The sequence below is a fragment of the Panthera tigris genome, chromosome B2, assembly GCF_018350195.1.
Source record: "Panthera tigris isolate Pti1 chromosome B2, P.tigris_Pti1_mat1.1, whole genome shotgun sequence".
Lineage (NCBI taxonomy): Eukaryota > Metazoa > Chordata > Mammalia > Carnivora > Felidae > Panthera > Panthera tigris.
Genome location: NC_056664.1, coordinates 134,071,453 through 134,088,552, shown reverse-complemented (window position 1 = coordinate 134,088,552; position 17,100 = coordinate 134,071,453). Strand labels below are relative to the sequence as shown.

The following is a 17,100-nucleotide window of genomic DNA, read 5'->3' as shown; positions in this document are numbered from 1 at the left end:
TACCACATCTTTTTTATTCATCTGTTGATGGACATTTGGGCCCTTGCCATACCTTGGCTATTGTCAATGGCGCTGCTGTAGACATTAGAGTGCACGTGTCCCTTCGAAACAGCACACCTGTATCCTGTGGATAAATCCCTAGTAGTGCAATTGCTGGGTCGTAGGGTAGCTCTATTTTCAGCTTTTTGAGCACGCTCCGTACTGTTTTCCGGAGTGGCTGCTCCAGTTTGCATTCCCACCAGCGGTGCAAAAGGATGCCGTGCATCCTTGCCAACATCTGTTAGTCACTTAATTCTTGCTGTCTTAGTTCCTTCATTGGTAAAATGGGTATACTAATAGTACCAACTCGTGGTGGTTGCGAGGTTTGGACTTAAACCACCAAGCACCTAGTGCGGGGCTGGCACTCTGCAGCACTGGCTTATTGTCTTTGGCCGCCCGCACTTGGATCAGGGTCAGGCGCATGGCTCCCAATTAACACTGAGCGAGTGAAGAAGTGAATGAAATGAAGCGTTACCGAATCAGCTTCTGCAATGGACATTTTTACTCCTCTAATTCCACCAGTTGGCAAGGCCCCTGCAGCTAAAAATGGTTCCACCATATCATCTCCAAGCCTGGCCGGACTCCAGAGTAGACGGGTCTAAGAATAGAGCTGCTGAGCTTGATAAGAAAGACTGATCTGGGGCACACCCTGTCCCTTCCCGACTCCTGCAAGCCTGGACAGGCTGCTTCTAGTCTGGGTGTCTGCGTCCGATCCCACAGGGTAAAGCCTGTGAGGGAGAACTGCAGAGACTTTCTCTTCAACTACTCTTAGCGAGAATCACGCCGCCATATTCTGAAGGTGCCTCTCAGCGGTGCTTCTACTGGCTGAGAGTAGGTTCTCTGGATTTAGAAATGAAAATAAGTTTCTTTTTTTTTTTTAAGTTTATTTATTTATTTTGAGAGAAAGAGAGGGAGAGAGAGAATCCCAAGCAGGCTGCCCGTTGTCAGTGCCGAGCCTGATGAGGGGCTCGAACTCATGAACCAGGAGATCATGACCTGAGCCAAAGTCAAGAGTCGGACGCTTGACTGACTGAACCACCCAGGCGCCCCAGAATTTGGTTTTAAAGACGTCTGGGTTTGAGAACTAGACCTGCCATTTGCCAGCTGCGTGCTCTTAGAGCAATTACGTAATCTGGGCACCTTAGTTAATCTATAAGTTGGTGATGGTTCGAGTACCTACTTAATTGACGTGTTCAGATTAAATAGCGCATGTAAAGTGTTTATCACACAGTAAATTGCAGCGGTTATTGTTACTAGTCAGTGACCTGCCCTATTTGTTTCTAACCATTCCACAGGTGCAGTGCTACCCTTGGCCCTGGGTTTGGCCATCACGGCTCTGCTGCTTCTCATGGTCGCTTGCCGACTACGCCTGGTGAAACAGAAACTTAAAAAAGCTCGTCCCATTACGTCTGAGGAATCCGACTACCTCATAAATGGGATGTATCTATAAAAGTGTCACTTAAATAGCTGGGGGGCGAGGAGGTTTCACTTTTAATTCATACATATACTGTGTTCCGGATATTTAGAAACCTCTTTGGTTTGAACTGGGCTAAGAAAAATACCGAAACCCCAGAAAATTCTGAAAACCCCAAACCTTTGTTTTTATTTATTGTAGGAAGATTTTCTTTGGGAAGTGTGTGAAATATTTTGAAATTTAGAGAGGAGTCCGTCTGAGTAAAGACTCACACATCGAATTCTGACTTACGTAAGCTGTCCCTGAAAATAGCAGTTTGCAGTTAGCCACGGCAGAAAATTCAGCGATTCGAGGGGTGGCCTTGGAATGGCGACGTTAACCCTTTACTTTCTAGAGGCCAACCACAGGCCCCTGGCAACCCGGGGCCTCTCGATACACGGCTTCCTCTTGTTCTGAGGCCCTCTTGTTCCTCACGCTAAGCTTCCCGTGCTCTCCTTTCTCCTCTCCCCTTCAAAACCTGTCTCTAGGAATGGATCTCAAGTGAGTTTATACCTTCAATGGCAGGAGTATCTGTACTAGAGCCCCATGAACACGTCAAGGAGGCCTCGGGGAAGGTGAATGTGAGTTTATCCCAGGGCCTCTGACATCATGTCATTTAGGGGGCTGCCTCATCAGGCTTACCTTTGGGTGAGAAAACCCCGACTTTGGATGACAGATAGCCGTAACACGGTCGTGAAGGGAGCTGGGAAATCCTGGTGGAAGAAGAGGCGGCAGGTCAAACATTTCAACACAAACTCAGCTGAGGGCGAAGTGGGAGGAGGACAATTAGTTCCTTCTTGACTCTCCTCAGCGCTGCTTGATGGTCCCGAACACAGCGGCTTTATTTCTGTAGTCGCTGGCTTTCAACACTAGTCTGTGTTGATGGAAGAGGAAGATGCATTCAAACTGGAAAGCAGAACGCTGAGCATCCGGGTTTGTAGGTGCGGCTTTTGTAAACATGCCGCGTTTAAGGATCAGCAGGGTCTTTCATCCAATGGGATTGAGCCACTTTTCTCCACTATTTACTCAATGCTTCAGACGCCGTAACGTGCAATCAGCTAATGCCGGGCTTACGTATTCCCACAGCATAGAGCAGTCTTGCACAAATTCGTCTTTGCAGAAAACTGGCCGTCTGGCTTTGCATCTTTTCCCTGTTAATCAGTCTGTAGGATTTTTAAAGGCAAATTATTCCCATCGTCACTTCACGCCGGGATTATACACGTTGTAGAAATCATTCTCCTTGAGAGGACTGTGGTGCCTGTCTACACTCACACGATGTTACCATTTACATAGTATGGCTTTTTCCTCGTAAGTGGCAAATCTTCTAAAATACTTGAACACATTGTAGAACACTTTATTTTCAGACTGAACCTGGGGTAAGTCGTTCCTTTGGCAAAGGGCTTAATTTGGGTCAGAAATATAACGAACCCATTAAGAAATGGCAAGTTAGTTCTAGAAAAACAGAGAAATCGGTTACTTTTATGTCCTGAGAGGTCCAAGCATTTTGTTGAATATTAAGAATTGAGCAAAGACTTCCATCTCCCCTCCAGGGCAGGTTAGAGAAAGGACAGCACGAGTGACCTGAGGCCCTCGGCGCTCTCTGTGTGATGCCGTGCAGTGTCCTAGTCCAGAGAAGGACATCACCTGTAGCCATACGCGACACAATAAAAACTGCTGAGGCGTGCATCTTTCAGTACATCTTTTTATACGTGAAGAAATTAAAACACGATTTAGTATTGCTATGGTGTTGAAAGACTTGAGAAAAGATGTCCACATCCACGTGTACGATATCCCTTTCATAAACTGTATTTTATTCTTGTGACTTTAAACAACCATTTAACCTAATCATCATAAGTTGCTATTATTTACTGAGCTGTCCCTGTATTACCTGGATTTAATCCTATCAACCTTATCTTGCAAAGGGGGAAATTAGGAATTAGAGAAGGAGAATCGGGGTCTACAAAATATTTGTATTGTCAGATGGACTGAATGGGACTTTTGAAAGTCACCTTAACTGTGAGTATCTGACTGAAGGCATTCTGCATCTAAGATGATTTCAAAATAATTTTAGAGGGAAGCTTGGCCACGATTTGCTGCTCAAACATGTTCGTGTGTCTCACGTCTCTTCCTGAGAAAAGGCCCATCTGAGCCACCTTCCAGAAAACTCAGAGCTTCTTTCCTCCCGTCTCTACAAGCAGACAACAGCCAGTCTCCATCCTTCCAGAAGCTTGAATGCCAGTCACTCGAGTATCAGGTTTGTTCTCTTCCACAGGAAAATAACAGAATGTCTTCATCTTTCTCCTCCTGACTTTTCATAATCTGTGATTCGGCTCCCTGATTCGCTTTCACACTTCCCAGCCCTCCTCAGTCACTGAGGGCTGTTTCGTGTTGTCCTTTATCATATTTTCCCGCAACCCAAACGCGGAGATGCGTATTTCTATTTGTTCTTCAGTTTTGCCGTTCAGGGCAGACCTTGCCGATGAATTAACTGGACTTCCTGTACATAAACATAGGACAGTGCGCTGTGGCCCGGGGCACGGGGCCGTTCGGGTCCTCACAACGTGCTGCCTGCATCACAGTCATGATGCTCCGTAACAGCAGCTTCTGGGCCTGGGATCATCACTGGGGGTCTCTTAAGTTACACTGTCCCCAGTTCGATGGTTGGGGATTGTACCGTTTTGTTCCTAGCAGAGTGACTCTCAATTATTTGTTCTCTTTACTGGACTCTAAGTTTTGTCTAACTGTTGGTGTTAAAACCGAATGAGGATTTCTAACGAAAAACTGCCCAAGCCAAATAGAAAAGCTTAGTTTGCTGTTCACAAATGTTCACATCTCCGTGGCTTTTTAATCAATTGTGATGCTGACTTTTGGGGGGGGGGCACTGGCCCTATTTTTCCCAGCTCTTTTGTCCTGCTCAATTCTCTCTAGTATTCTAAATAAAGTGCATATTTTATAGCTACTTTGAGAGCAAACACAGATTTTTTGGGGGGGTAAATGTCAAACCGCCAGGGATGAAAATACGGTTGGACACACCAAAGCTGGATGTGTTCAGAAATGAACGGAGTGGTTAGGACTGAGCCTCCTCCATTTGCTTCATTTAGGTCTCCGTGTGTCTTCGTTCCTACTCATTTGAATTCTCCCATCACCTCTGTTTTTAGTCTTTGTTACCTCGCTGTAAATTGGAAAGAGATCAACTTACAATATCATTCAGCTTAAAGATGTTTTTATACAGTTATTTCAAAACATAGGAAACTTCTCAAAACACATTTTTTTTTTAACGTTTATTTATTTTTGAGACAGAGAGAGACAGAGCATGAACGGGGAGGGGCAGAGAGAGAGGGAGACACAGAATCTGAAACAGGCTCCAGGCTCTGAGCCGTCAGCACAGAGCCCGACGCGGGGCTCGAATTCACGAACCGCGAGATCATGACCTGAGCCGAAGTCGGACGCTTAACCGACTGAGCCACCCAGGCGCCCCTCAAAACACATTTTAAAATTAGTTTAACTTTTACCAAGAAGCTTAAGGAAAATTGTACTGAGTATTTGGACTTAAAAAAAATTCTTTCATTTTCATTTCATATGACTGAAGACCCAAAAGTCCAAAAATATCAAAAGTCTATGTTCTCATATTTAAACAAAGCAGTTTCACAGATCAAAACAGAAATTTAGAAAAATCTCTAAATGTGTAATCTACAAATGTGTGTATAGAAGAATGAAGAAATCAGAACCATGAACTCTACAATCTGAGATCATGCCTTCAATGTTGTTTGCTGTTGAAGGGAGCCAATCTGACACTCCTTTAACACCCCCACCTGTAATGTCCGACCTGCTTTATCCAATTCTGTTCCCCACAAGCTAATCACATAAAGGAGCCAAGATCCTAAAGAAGGGTAGCTCTTTTTCCCCAGAAAATCTCTATAATTGATTTACAACTGACACGGTCGTGTTCACATGGAAATTCTACAGTCCCTTTCATCTATAATGTAATTGCCAAGCAAAATCCTGACAAGATAATCACCCCCAAAAGCCTAAATAAACAGGGTTGGCCAAAAAAATTATTCTATGTGATGGGATCTTTTGGGCGGGGGCATCACAGTGACGTATTTGGGGTGTGGGAACTCAAATATAAATGTCCTTGGCTGCCCCCGGCCCCTGGATTGCTGCTCTTGTATTTAAGATGTCCTCAGTGCTGCAATCACCTGCCCTTTGGACAAAAAAGTATTCTGATGCCTGTCCTATTAGGACACTCTGAGTAAGAATGAGCTCTTCAGCTCCGGCAGCCCTCGAACTTCCTCTCGTCTTGGAAAGGAAGTGAAGGGAAAGAACAAGGGGAAAGAGAGAGGGGAAGAGAGGGATTCACTGCCTCAGGACAGCCTCTATGGGAACTAAAAGATCTTTTCTCTCCCACCAGACAAGGAGCACTTCAAAAAGAATCCTGGCTCACACAACACAAAGTCAGCTATAAAGGTGAAGCCTACAGAGGGGAACTAACATCTGCCATTAGAGCACTGGTAGAAGGATTAAAGATAAGGAAACTCTTGGACTTGTTTCATTTTTATATTACGATACACAACTTCTGTGGGCTACACGGGCCAGCCAGTTTTCCTCACACAGGATTTTTTTTAATGTTTATTTGTTTTTGAGAGATAGAGACAGAGCACGAGCGGGGGAGGGACAGAGAGAGAGAGGGAGACACAGAATCCGAAGCAGACTCCAGGCTCTGCGCTGTCAGCACAGAGCCTGATGTGGGGCTCGAACTCGGGAATGAGATCATGGCCTAGGCCGACATTGGACGCTCAACCGACTGAGCCACCCAGGTGCCCCTACGCAGGATTTTCTTACTGGCAATCTGAGCCACCCTTTAAGTACAATGGGGACAAAACATTGTCCTCTTCCTGAAAAATGATAGGAGAAATTAAGAGACATGAAACTGAAATCTGATCAGAACACTTCTTTTTTAAAAGTCTATTTTTAAATGTTTATTTTGAGAGAGAGCAGGTAGGAGAGGGGTGGGGAGGGGTGGGGAGGGTGGGGGAGGAGAGAGAGAGAGAGAGAGAGAATCCCAAGCAGACAGCACAGAGCCTGATGCAGGTCTCAATACCACAAACCATGAAATCATGATCTGGGCCACAATCAAGAGTCGGACACCTAACTGAGCCACCCAGGTGTCCCTTAACTTTATTTGAGAGGGAGTGTGCCCAGGAGCAAGTCGGGGACGGGCACAGAGAGAGAGAAAGGGAGAGAGGGAATCCCAAGCAGGCTCTGCAGTGTCAGCACAGAGCCTGACACTGGGCTCGAACTCACGACTGTGAGATCATAGCTTGAGCTGAAATCAAGTTGGATGCTTAACTGACTGAGCCACTCAGGCACCCCAAGATCAGGGCACTTTTACTTTACTAATGTAGTTCTTTAAGAATTTAGTGCATTGTAGGAAATGATTTATACCCTCAAAGAATGTAGCACTTACCTAAGTTATTGGCCTTCTGAATCCCATTTAGAACATTTAAAAAATTACCCATGTTTGCTATTTCATTTACAACATTAGTATTCAATGGCCATTGTCACATGAGCTTTAGTGCCACACCAAACTACTGGAAAATTCACTAACAGTTACCTGAAAAGCAGAAATACCTACCTCTCTAATGAAACAAAACTAAGGAGCTTTATTCCTCGGCTCACAATCTAATGCTATAAATGGTTTCAGATTTCAAAAAATTCATGAGCATTAAAATATTACTAAAAAAATGTTATCCCACTTTAAAATACACTGAATTTTTTTAAATGTTATTTTTTTAATGTTTATTCATTTTTGAAAGAGACAGAGCACAAGCAGGGGTGGGGCAGAGAGAGAGGGAGACACAGAATCTGAAGCAGGCTCCGGGCTCTGAGCTGTCAGCACAGAGCCTGATGTGGGGCTCGAACCCACGAACCGTGAGATCATGACCGGAGCTGAAGTCAGACGCTTAACCGACTGAGCCACCCAGGCGCTCCTAAAATACATTGAATTTTTAAGATACCTTAGGATAGGTACATTAAGCCAATTTAAAAAGTGTAATCAACTTCTTTTGAGCAATGGCAGTTTTTAAAAATTAAGGCAATGGATTTTAAATATTTACATGGACAATGATAATGTACTATTTTCCTAAAATGTCATCCCCCCCCCCCCACTAATGTTACTGATTGGAAAAGCATTGAAATCCTCATTAGAAACTGGAGTTCTTCATTTTCATTCTTAACTGAGAACTAGGTTGGCCTTTAATAAAATCAAATCTATAAAATCATCTTGTTTCAACAGGAACACAGCAGACTGGAACTTTAAAAAATATTTTCACTGTCCTCTTTATACTGTATAAAGGAATCACTTCTATTAAGAAACAATGGAATGCTAAAGTATTTTAGCGATTATGAATACTAAAGATTAAACATTTCTTTTCTCTGGCACATACATAAACTCAGCTCTCTTAAAAAGAAAGCTCTTATACCTAGTTAAAATTCATTTTTGCTTTCTGCCCCTGTCAATGCTCCCTTAAAATCCACTCCTGTTGGGGCACCTGGGGGGCTCACTCGGTTGAGTGTTCGCCTCTTGATTTCAGCTTGGGTCATGATCCCAGGGTTATGGGATCGAGCCCCACACTGGGCTCCGTGCTGAGCAGGAGCCTGCTTGTGCTTCTCTCTCTCTCTCTCTCTCTCTCTCTCTCTCTCTTTCCCTTGCCCCTCTCCCACTCGTGCATGTGTGTGCATGCTCTCTCTCAAAATACATAAATAAACACTTAAAAATTTTTTCACTCACAAAAGTGTAAAATCCAACAGTAATGCTTGGCATGGCATTTGTCTATAGCAATCAGGTGGCACTTGGTCCTAGCGTATTTATAAACTGTCCCCTCAAGCCAGATTGCAAACTCCTTGAGAGTAAGGGCTTTTTTACATATGGTAGGAATTTACATATAATAAAATGTCGGCAATCGCTATGAAGGATACAGACTAGTGGTTAAGAATCAATCTAAAATCCTAAAAGGATACCGGACCTTTGAAACTACCTCAAATGACATGGAGTCCTGCACCAAAAGGGCTCGTGGACTGGATCCAGAAGCGATGCCAACACCAGCAAACCAGCAGGGAACTAAAACTCACAAGTTTTAACTGCCAACTAACGCTAGTTTCCTGTGTGGGATCTTGCCCAAGAGACACTAGTGAAAAAACGTGTATGTATGTATATTTTTTTAAAACCATTTTTAAACAAGTAAAGCTTAAGACTTTAAGAAATGGGGGAGAGGTGCCACACACGCTAAGGATCAACTTGCCAGAATCAGACTCACTTGCACACCGGGGGGGGGGGGGGGGGGGGGGGGGGGGGAGTTCTTTTGCTGAGAGTATTAGCTGTGCTAGATACACAGTTTGTATTTTTTCAAGTTCTAGAACTCCTGGAAAAACAAAGACCTTTTTATAAAAGGTATAAAATGACAATATTTAAACGAGATCCCAAAGCGCTACGGCCTTCTTAGAAACTCATTTTTACAGTCATCATATTAATACATATTTATTTGTTTTGAGAGAGCGAGAGTGAGTCGGGGAGGGGCAGAGAGGGAGAGGGAGACAGAATCCCAAGCAGGCTCCGCGCTGTCAGTGCAGAGCCCGATGGAGAGCTTGAACCCACGAAGCGTGAGATCACGACCCGAGCCGAAGTCAAGAGTCGGCTGCTTAACTGACGGAGCCACCCGGGTGCCCCAGGAAAGGTTTACAGATGAGATGGGTTTTGTCACATTTATCCTTGACCTTCATTCACGCACTCACTCAGCATGTACTGTTCATCTGCAAGAGGGCAAGCCCCGTGTTAGGCAAAGAAGGATGATGAGGTGTGGTCCTGGTCCGCTGGAAACAGTCAGTCTAGCAACGCACTGCCGGAGGTATCTGTCCACCCACGCTACTCAGACGTCATAAAGCGGAGCATCAGAGAAACCACTTTCTCTCCGTGACCTCTCTCAGTCAGCACTTTGCATCTGGTGGACACGTGGTTCTTTCCCGGGGATTCAAACACCACCGACGCCTCTTTTACTTTTAACTTTATTTGGCAAAGCAGCTGCATAAACTGTTCAGCGACTAGGACCCAGCTTACACAGCATGTTAAATCCATATACGTTATCAGCAGCAAATCGGAAACAGAAAAAACAATACTGAGCTACAAGTCTCCTATAATTTTAAAGAGGGAAAGTACTATGTCGGTTATGTCCAATCCGAACAGCTAAGTGTTTTAAAGGACATCACCTGCCATCTTCGTCAGTTTTAATATTTACAAATGCTTAGTTTTAAGGTGACAAAGCAGCTGATTGTATCTACAACATGCTATTCTATGACACCACATCAAAAGCTTTAAAAAGGGAGCTCATCTCTATTTTCTTAGTGGCATCTAACAGACATCCAAAAACCAAGAATCCTAACTTGTGAATGGTGGTGTTATCTCATGTACAAAAGGAATCTGATAAATTAATATTGAAACAGAATTAAGTGTCTAAAAGAAAAACCACTCCTCAGAATCAATTCACAAACTAAGTTTTCCATGTGACAGAACCTCGTCTTTTAATATTTTAAAGTAAAGTGTGGGTGTGTTGAATTAATAAATCCACAAATTTATACTTTGCATCGCTCCTCTACCAATTCGGCTTCCGTGCCTCTTTGAAGAATTAGAAACCCTACAAAACCACACATTTTCATGCTGAAAATAATAGTGTAACAAAGTCCAAAACAAGCTGTGATGCTGTTGGTTTTCAAAAAGCTTTGAGAACTGAGATGAGCAATCCACTGTAATATTATATACTGGTCAAGCTGATGGCGCTTTTACAGTTCGTCCCTGGGGGTGAAAAAGAGAAATATGTCAGTAGGCGTTACATACTGTAACTTTCTAGTAGTTCAGATACAATTATTACATAAGTACAAATACACCAATCCCCAAGCATTAAAAAGGAAGGGAAAAAAAAAGCAAAGCAAACAGTCCCAAGTCCAAGCAAAGATGGGAGTCAGCCATCCACACATCCCTCATGCTGCTCTGCAATGCAACGTGAAACCTCAAGGCCCTGAATTCTTTATTTTTTACTTCTTAAAGATAACTTTCTTCCTTTAAGAGCAAAAATTCAGAGAAACTTTGACTTCTCCATCTAGGATCTTGCTAACACTGTTTATTAGAAAATGATGACGAGTATTTAGAGTTCAGATCATTTTTTATAGTTACATTTACAAAACTGGGCAAGAATTTGGTCTTTTGTTTAGAGTATCTGTTAGCAAGTGCTGCGTAGGTCCATCTCAACCCAAACTCTTTGGAAGAGAAAGCACCATCTGGAGGTGTGCTGTCTCTGTCAGCTGATTTCAGAAGGCAGCTTCATCAGCTCCAAAAGAAACCAGTCGCTCAGCCAGGCACAGCACCTTACCAGCAACTGCCAGCGACAGGAAGGAAGGAATACAAATGCAGCCTAAAATAAATAGTACGGTATATAAATTACACCTCAATAGAGCTGTTAAAGGTGAAAAAATAAAGCTATCAAAAAAGCCAAAAAAACTTCAGAGTAGAGGGCAATCTGAGTGACAAAAACATCGCTAAATACACAAGAATTTTAGGGGTAAAGAAGTATGACGTTTGCAACTAAATCTCAAGTGATCTCAAGAAAAAATAGGATATATATGCATATATAAATAGAGAAGAGGGGGTGAGAAAGTGAATGTATAAAAACGTTAACCATTGGTAACTCTGGATGCAGAGATTCAGAAACTCTTCCTACTATTCTTACAATTAATCTGTAATAAAAATTAAAAAGTCTTTAAAAAGTTGTTAAAATCAATGTGAAGGGAAGGTAAGTAAAGAGCTAAAGTTTCCCAGGTATGTGGTGAATTAAGGGACTATCAGACAATACGCTTTCTTTTAAAACTACATTTTGTAAATTGTGTGAGAAATTATTTTAAAAATTACATCTCCCATAAACTGCCTTTGTCATAGAGTACTGGATTATCTGTTAAATGATAAATGATCATTTCTGGTCCCTTTTAATATATTCTTCTAAATAATGTAAATACTAGAATTCTCACAGAACAGCTTTTACTTAAATTCATGCAAGCATTAAAATATTTAAACTGCAAAGATTTCATACTTGCAAAACACTCTTTTCATAAATTCACTTAACTCTTTTTAAAATGTAAACTGAAGATACTACTGTCTTTGCAAAATAATTTACTGTATTTGATTTACCTGTTGCAAGGCATTAAGGACATTGTAAACATATATCCTTATTGCCAACAATATAGCACAACATTTCCAAACGTCCTCTTCAATTAAAAATTGTTTTAAAAAAGAAAAGGATAAAAACTCTCAACAAACTAGGTATAGAGGAAACGTACCTCAACATAATAAAGGCCATATATGACAAGCCCACAGCTAACATCATACTCAACGGTGAAAAGCTGAAAGCTTTTCCTCTAAGATCAGGAACAAGACAAGGATGCCCACTCTCGCCACTTTTATTCAACATAGCACTGGAAATCCTAGCCAGAGCAATTAGGCAAGAAAAAGAAATAAAAGGCATCAAAATCGGAAAGAAAGAAGTAAAACTGTCTTTTTGCAGACAACATATTATATATAGAACACCCTAAAACCACCACCAAAAAAAAAAAAAAAATCAAAACTAATAAACCAATTCAATGAAGTTTCAGGAAACAAAATCAATATACAAAAATCAGTTGTGTTTCTATATACCAATAATGAACTATCAGAAAGAGAAATTAAAACAATCCCATTTATAATTGTATCAAAAAGAATAAAATATCTAAAATAAATTTAAACATGGTGAAAGATCTGGACACTGAAAAGTATAAGACATTAATGAAAGACATCGAAGAAGACACAATGCTCATGGATTGGAAGAATTAATACCGTTAAATATCCATACTACCAAAGCAATCTACTGATTCAATGCAATCCATATCAAAATCCCAACAGCATTTTTCACAGAAATAGAACAGCCCTAAAATTTGTATAGAACCACAAAAATCCCCAAATAGCCAAAGCAATCTTTAGAAAGAAGAACAAAGCTGGAGGTATTACACTGTCTGATTTCAAACTATATTACAAAGATAGAGTAATCAAAACAGTATGATATTACCATAAAAGAGACACATGGGTCAATGGAACAGAACAGAGAACCCAGAAATGAACCCACACATATATGGTCAACTAATTAAGGAGCCAAGAAAATACAATGGGGAAAAGATAGTGTCTTCAGTAAATGGTGCTGGGAAAAGCAGACAGCCAGATGCAAAAGAATGAAACTGGCCCATCTTACACCACACTGGCCCATCTTACACCACACACAAAAAAATCAACTCCAAACGGATTAAAGACTTGAATGTAAGACCTGAAACCATAAAACTAAACTTAATGTGGTAATCATTTTGTAGTATATACATATATCAGATCGCTATGTTGTACATGTAAAAGTAATGTAATGCTATGTCAATCATATCTCAATAAAACTGGGAAAAAAATCATATTGTAGAACAACTAACAATGTGGGACAATACTGATACCACTTTATTTAATAAAAAAGATTATAAAACTATACTATATGAACTCAGAATTACAAAACAGCTATATACAGAACTATGGATAAAAGAGTAAAAAAAAAATGTATATCTATATCTATATCTATAGATATAGATATATATATCTACCAAAATGTCGATAATGTTTATCTCTAGGTTCTGACACTGTGGGTAATTTTTATTTCATTCTTTGTACTTCTAAAAATTTTTACATGGCACATGTATTATACTTTGGTAGTCAGAAACAGTATTACTAAAAACAAATAGAAGGAACTGTATAGCACTAAAAAGAAAAAAAGGAAAAGGAAAAGGAAAAGAAATTAAGTTTATAAACCTGAATTTTAACATTTAGGGTACCAAAGAAAACCAAAAATTTGCTGTCAGTGCATGTATAACCTTGTCACATCCTATTAGTCCAAAATCTATATAATTTTCAAGCTTTTATTTTTCCACTTAATGTTCCAAATTCTACATAAATATCTTTCTTTAGCTGACTTACACATGTAGATCATTTATAATAAAAAGTATTATGTCCTGGGGTGCCTAGTTGACTCAGTCGGTTAAGCATCCAACTCTTGATTTTGACTCGAGTCATGATCTCCCAGTTTGTGAGATCAAGCCCTACATCAGGTTCTGTGTTGACAGTGTGGAGCCATTTAGGATTCTCTCTCTCCCTCTCTCTCTGCCCCTGCCTCGCTCACTCTCTCTCAAAATAAATAAACTTTAGAAATAAAGTATTATGTCCTAATTTCTAGAAAGGCTCTTTAAAATGGTTATATATGTGCTAAACATGTTCATTAGGTTAATAATTATATATATTATTATGTAATATATAACTATACTTCATTTATTAGGTTAATAACATTTGGTATTGTATATTCTTTATTGTATATTGTATATTCTTTACATTTATCTAACAAATGTAAAGATGTACTACCAGGAAACAATAATCAAAATCCACGAGTGTTTTCTAATTAACGGGTTTTCTGAGGTAATACAGTAGATTGTACAAAGCTTTATGAGAGACGTAAAAAGAATTCCAAAAGCAACAAAACACATCCCTGCCTTTAAGGGTGCAAAATACGTCATAATGCTGTAATGTCTGTCAAGAAATTTAAAAGGGACAATATGGGACGATACGGAGCACAGGGTCAACCGGATACCCTAGGAACTACGCTGTCGGCCTTAAAATGCCCAAACGATTCATAACATGTTTTTCACTTTAAGATGACATGGATAGGGGCGCCTGGGTGGCTCAGTCGGTTGAGCGTCCGACTTCAGCTCAGGTCACGATCTCACGGTCTGTGAGTCCGTGAGTTCGAGCCCCGCGTCGGGCTCTGGGCTGATGGCTCGGAGCCTGGAGCCTGCTTCCGATTCTGTGTCTCCCTCTCTCTCTGCCCCTCCCCTGTTCATGCTCTGTCTCTCTCTGTCTCAAAAATAAATAAACGTTAAAAAAAAAAAAAAAAAAAAAGATGACATGGATAAACAAAGCGCTGATAGAATGAGAATCCTGACACATTCCTCAGCGTCACAAACCAGAGATGAACTTATTCCATTGACTCCTGTGGCTCTTAAAAATAAAAATAAAACTTACCAGATGATTAACAAAATATTGATCTCTACGTATATAAAATGAATATACTTATGTTAAATGAAACACAGATTTAAAAAGTATGAAGAGCTCATGAAGCAGCTGATACAACTATAACACATCCACGTCATGAACATACTACCACAGGTTCTAGGTCTATGGCCCCCACGTCTGGCATCGTCTCATCACTCCACCAAAACTAGAAATGACCTTCCTTCCAAGCATAAGGAAACAGAAGTCTACACGCAGGCTTGGGGCTTTATGTGGCATGAGAACGCAGCATGCCCACCACCACTGTTCTTGTTTTCCCACATAGTTTCTATCGAAGGTCCCCAGCAAAGACTGCACCTCACCCTCACAGAGCACTGCAATTGGCTCTGGATTCCTCGGGAGGAGGAGGACGGAAAGCTGGTGGGAAACAAGAGAAGGTTCGGAAGAAAGCATGGGGACGAGCTGTTACATTAATCTGGAAGAAGATCCGAAAGAACAGAGATCACCTCACCTGGCAATAAAACCTGAGGAGGAGCTTTTTAGATGATAATTCCCAAATGTGGGATGAACACTCAGAAAATGGCAAGGGACTCTTGTTAGCCACATTCTATCCTTACTACCACTGCCTTAATTCAGGCCACCACCATTTCACCCCTAGCTTGCTACAACCACATTCTGTTTCAGACTCTAGCTCTGTCCCTTTCCAATCTACTCTCTACGCCACAGCCAGGGTCATCTTTCTGAAATGTAATTCCGATCACCTCACGGTCTGGCTTCAACACTTCAATTGCTCTCCTAAACACACTACACTCTTACTGGTTGTTTGTTTTCTTTAGATTTGTTTGGATCTCCCACATGACTAGAAGTCCCAAGAGAATGGTCGGTTTCACGTTCACAGCTGTGTATCCATGGCCCTAGCACAGTCCCTGGCAATGCTGTCCCTGCTCTCAGTGGGTTCCAGTCAAACTGTTTCCTCCCCCTATGGCCCAGCATGGTAGGTCCCCGGTCCCTGGGTATGTCAAGACCCTTCACTATTCCCATAACCTTGCCTGTATTTCTTTGATTCGTCCTTTCACTAAAACCACTTTAAAATCCCTAGCTGAGCATACTTTCTATTTTCTGCCTCGATCCTGCCGGAGAGTTTAAGAATACAAATAGAAACGGTGGATTAATGGTCTCTTGATTTTCAGTTAACTGTTGTTTTACCCTTTCAAACATCTTATTTTCTAGTAATTTGTTTCAGCACAAATTTTTTTCAATGTGGCAATTGTTTTTTTTTCCAATGCTGTTTTCAGATTTTGTTTCACCTTCACATTCTATAAACTTATACTCTTGAAAGATTTACAATTAAGTAACTGATTGTCTTTGTAAAACTACATCTTGGGGGGCACCTGGCTGGCTCAGTTGGTAGGGCATGCGACTCCTGATCTCAGGGTCATGAGTTCAAGCACCACATTGGGCACAGAACTTACTTAAAAACAAAAACAAAATCAAACTACATCTTTGGATGTAGGAAAAACGTGTCTGAACAAACAACATTTACAACAGAAAGAATTAAGAAGTCTTTCTAGTACAACTAGAGAAATGCCTCCAGTGATACATACATGTAAAATTGCTCAATCTTTTAAAAAGTTGAAGACCGAAAAGAAAAACAGACATATATATATCTAAATATTTGGTAAATGACTAAATATTTGTCCATAAATTTAAAAGTTATTCTAACTTTAATATAAATAGTTTAGTTTTATAAAGGGTAAATATAGGTGTTGTGGAAACCTAGAGTTTATATGACCTGGGAAGCGGGAAGAACCTCTTCATGAAGGAGAAAAAAAAAGAGGACTAAAAACAAGACTGCCCAGAAAACTGGGAGGACCGGGAAAGACCCTAAGCACGTGAAGGCCCTGAAGCTTAAGTGTCACGAGCTTCATGCTAAACCCACCTCCGTTTATTATAGAAATAAAATACCTTTTTGTAATTCCTTCATCATCAAATTGACAGTAGAATGTTCAATACTAACATTTATTGTGTGTAAAAGAAAAAATTTAAATTATTAATGAAAATCTGAACTCTTACTTGGTAGCAAATGTCAGTGAGCTCAGTGATATGTTTGCCCCTTGTGTATAGCAGCAATCATACTGTTATTTAACAAGATAACCATCCTAGAAGCAAAGTCGAGGAAGGCTGTAATTAGTTGTTAAAAACTGTATGATTTTAACTGGCAAGACTCATAGCTTTTTAATGTCTTTTTTTAAAGCAGTGGCCGTGCTCCAGATTAAAATTCAAAGAAAAGAGCTATATCCATATAAAGTGAAGAATGAAATGCAATTCCTAGTAAGATATCCCAGAAATGGCCAATCGGAGTTTAAAGAAAAACTCAGTTTTGAACAAACGGAGTTAGATGACCATTTTTGCAATCAAACATTTATTCAAAAAGTGTCTTTCCGCT

General features: G+C 40.7%; 2 protein-coding genes across 5 annotated transcripts in view; one reads left to right on the top strand and one right to left on the bottom strand.

Moving 5' to 3' along the window:
• The window catches only part of LRP11 (LDL receptor related protein 11), a 54,419-nt gene extending 48,392 nt beyond the window's left edge, over positions 1-6,027 (top strand). For 2 of the 3 annotated variants that reach the window (XM_007086895.3, XM_042987310.1), the window contains exon 7: positions 1,335-4,626. In XM_007086895.3, the coding sequence (XP_007086957.2) occupies positions 1,335-1,489 (155 nt within the window). In that variant the 3' untranslated portion in view covers positions 1,490-4,626. Of the gene's footprint in view, positions 1-1,334; positions 4,627-5,903 lie in introns of those variants that run through there. The other variant, XR_006217939.1, reaches the window with a different exon arrangement.
• Positions 6,028-9,537: 3,510 nt separating this feature from the next.
• The window catches only part of PCMT1 (protein-L-isoaspartate (D-aspartate) O-methyltransferase), a 50,938-nt gene continuing 43,375 nt past the window's right edge, over positions 9,538-17,100 (bottom strand). For both annotated transcript variants that reach the window (XM_042987309.1, XM_042987308.1), the window contains exon 8: positions 9,538-10,337. Coding sequence is in view for 1 of the 2 variants with exons in the window: in XM_042987308.1 (XP_042843242.1) it covers positions 10,325-10,337 (13 nt within the window). In the remaining variant the exon portion in view is untranslated. The remainder of the gene's footprint in view (positions 10,338-17,100) is intronic.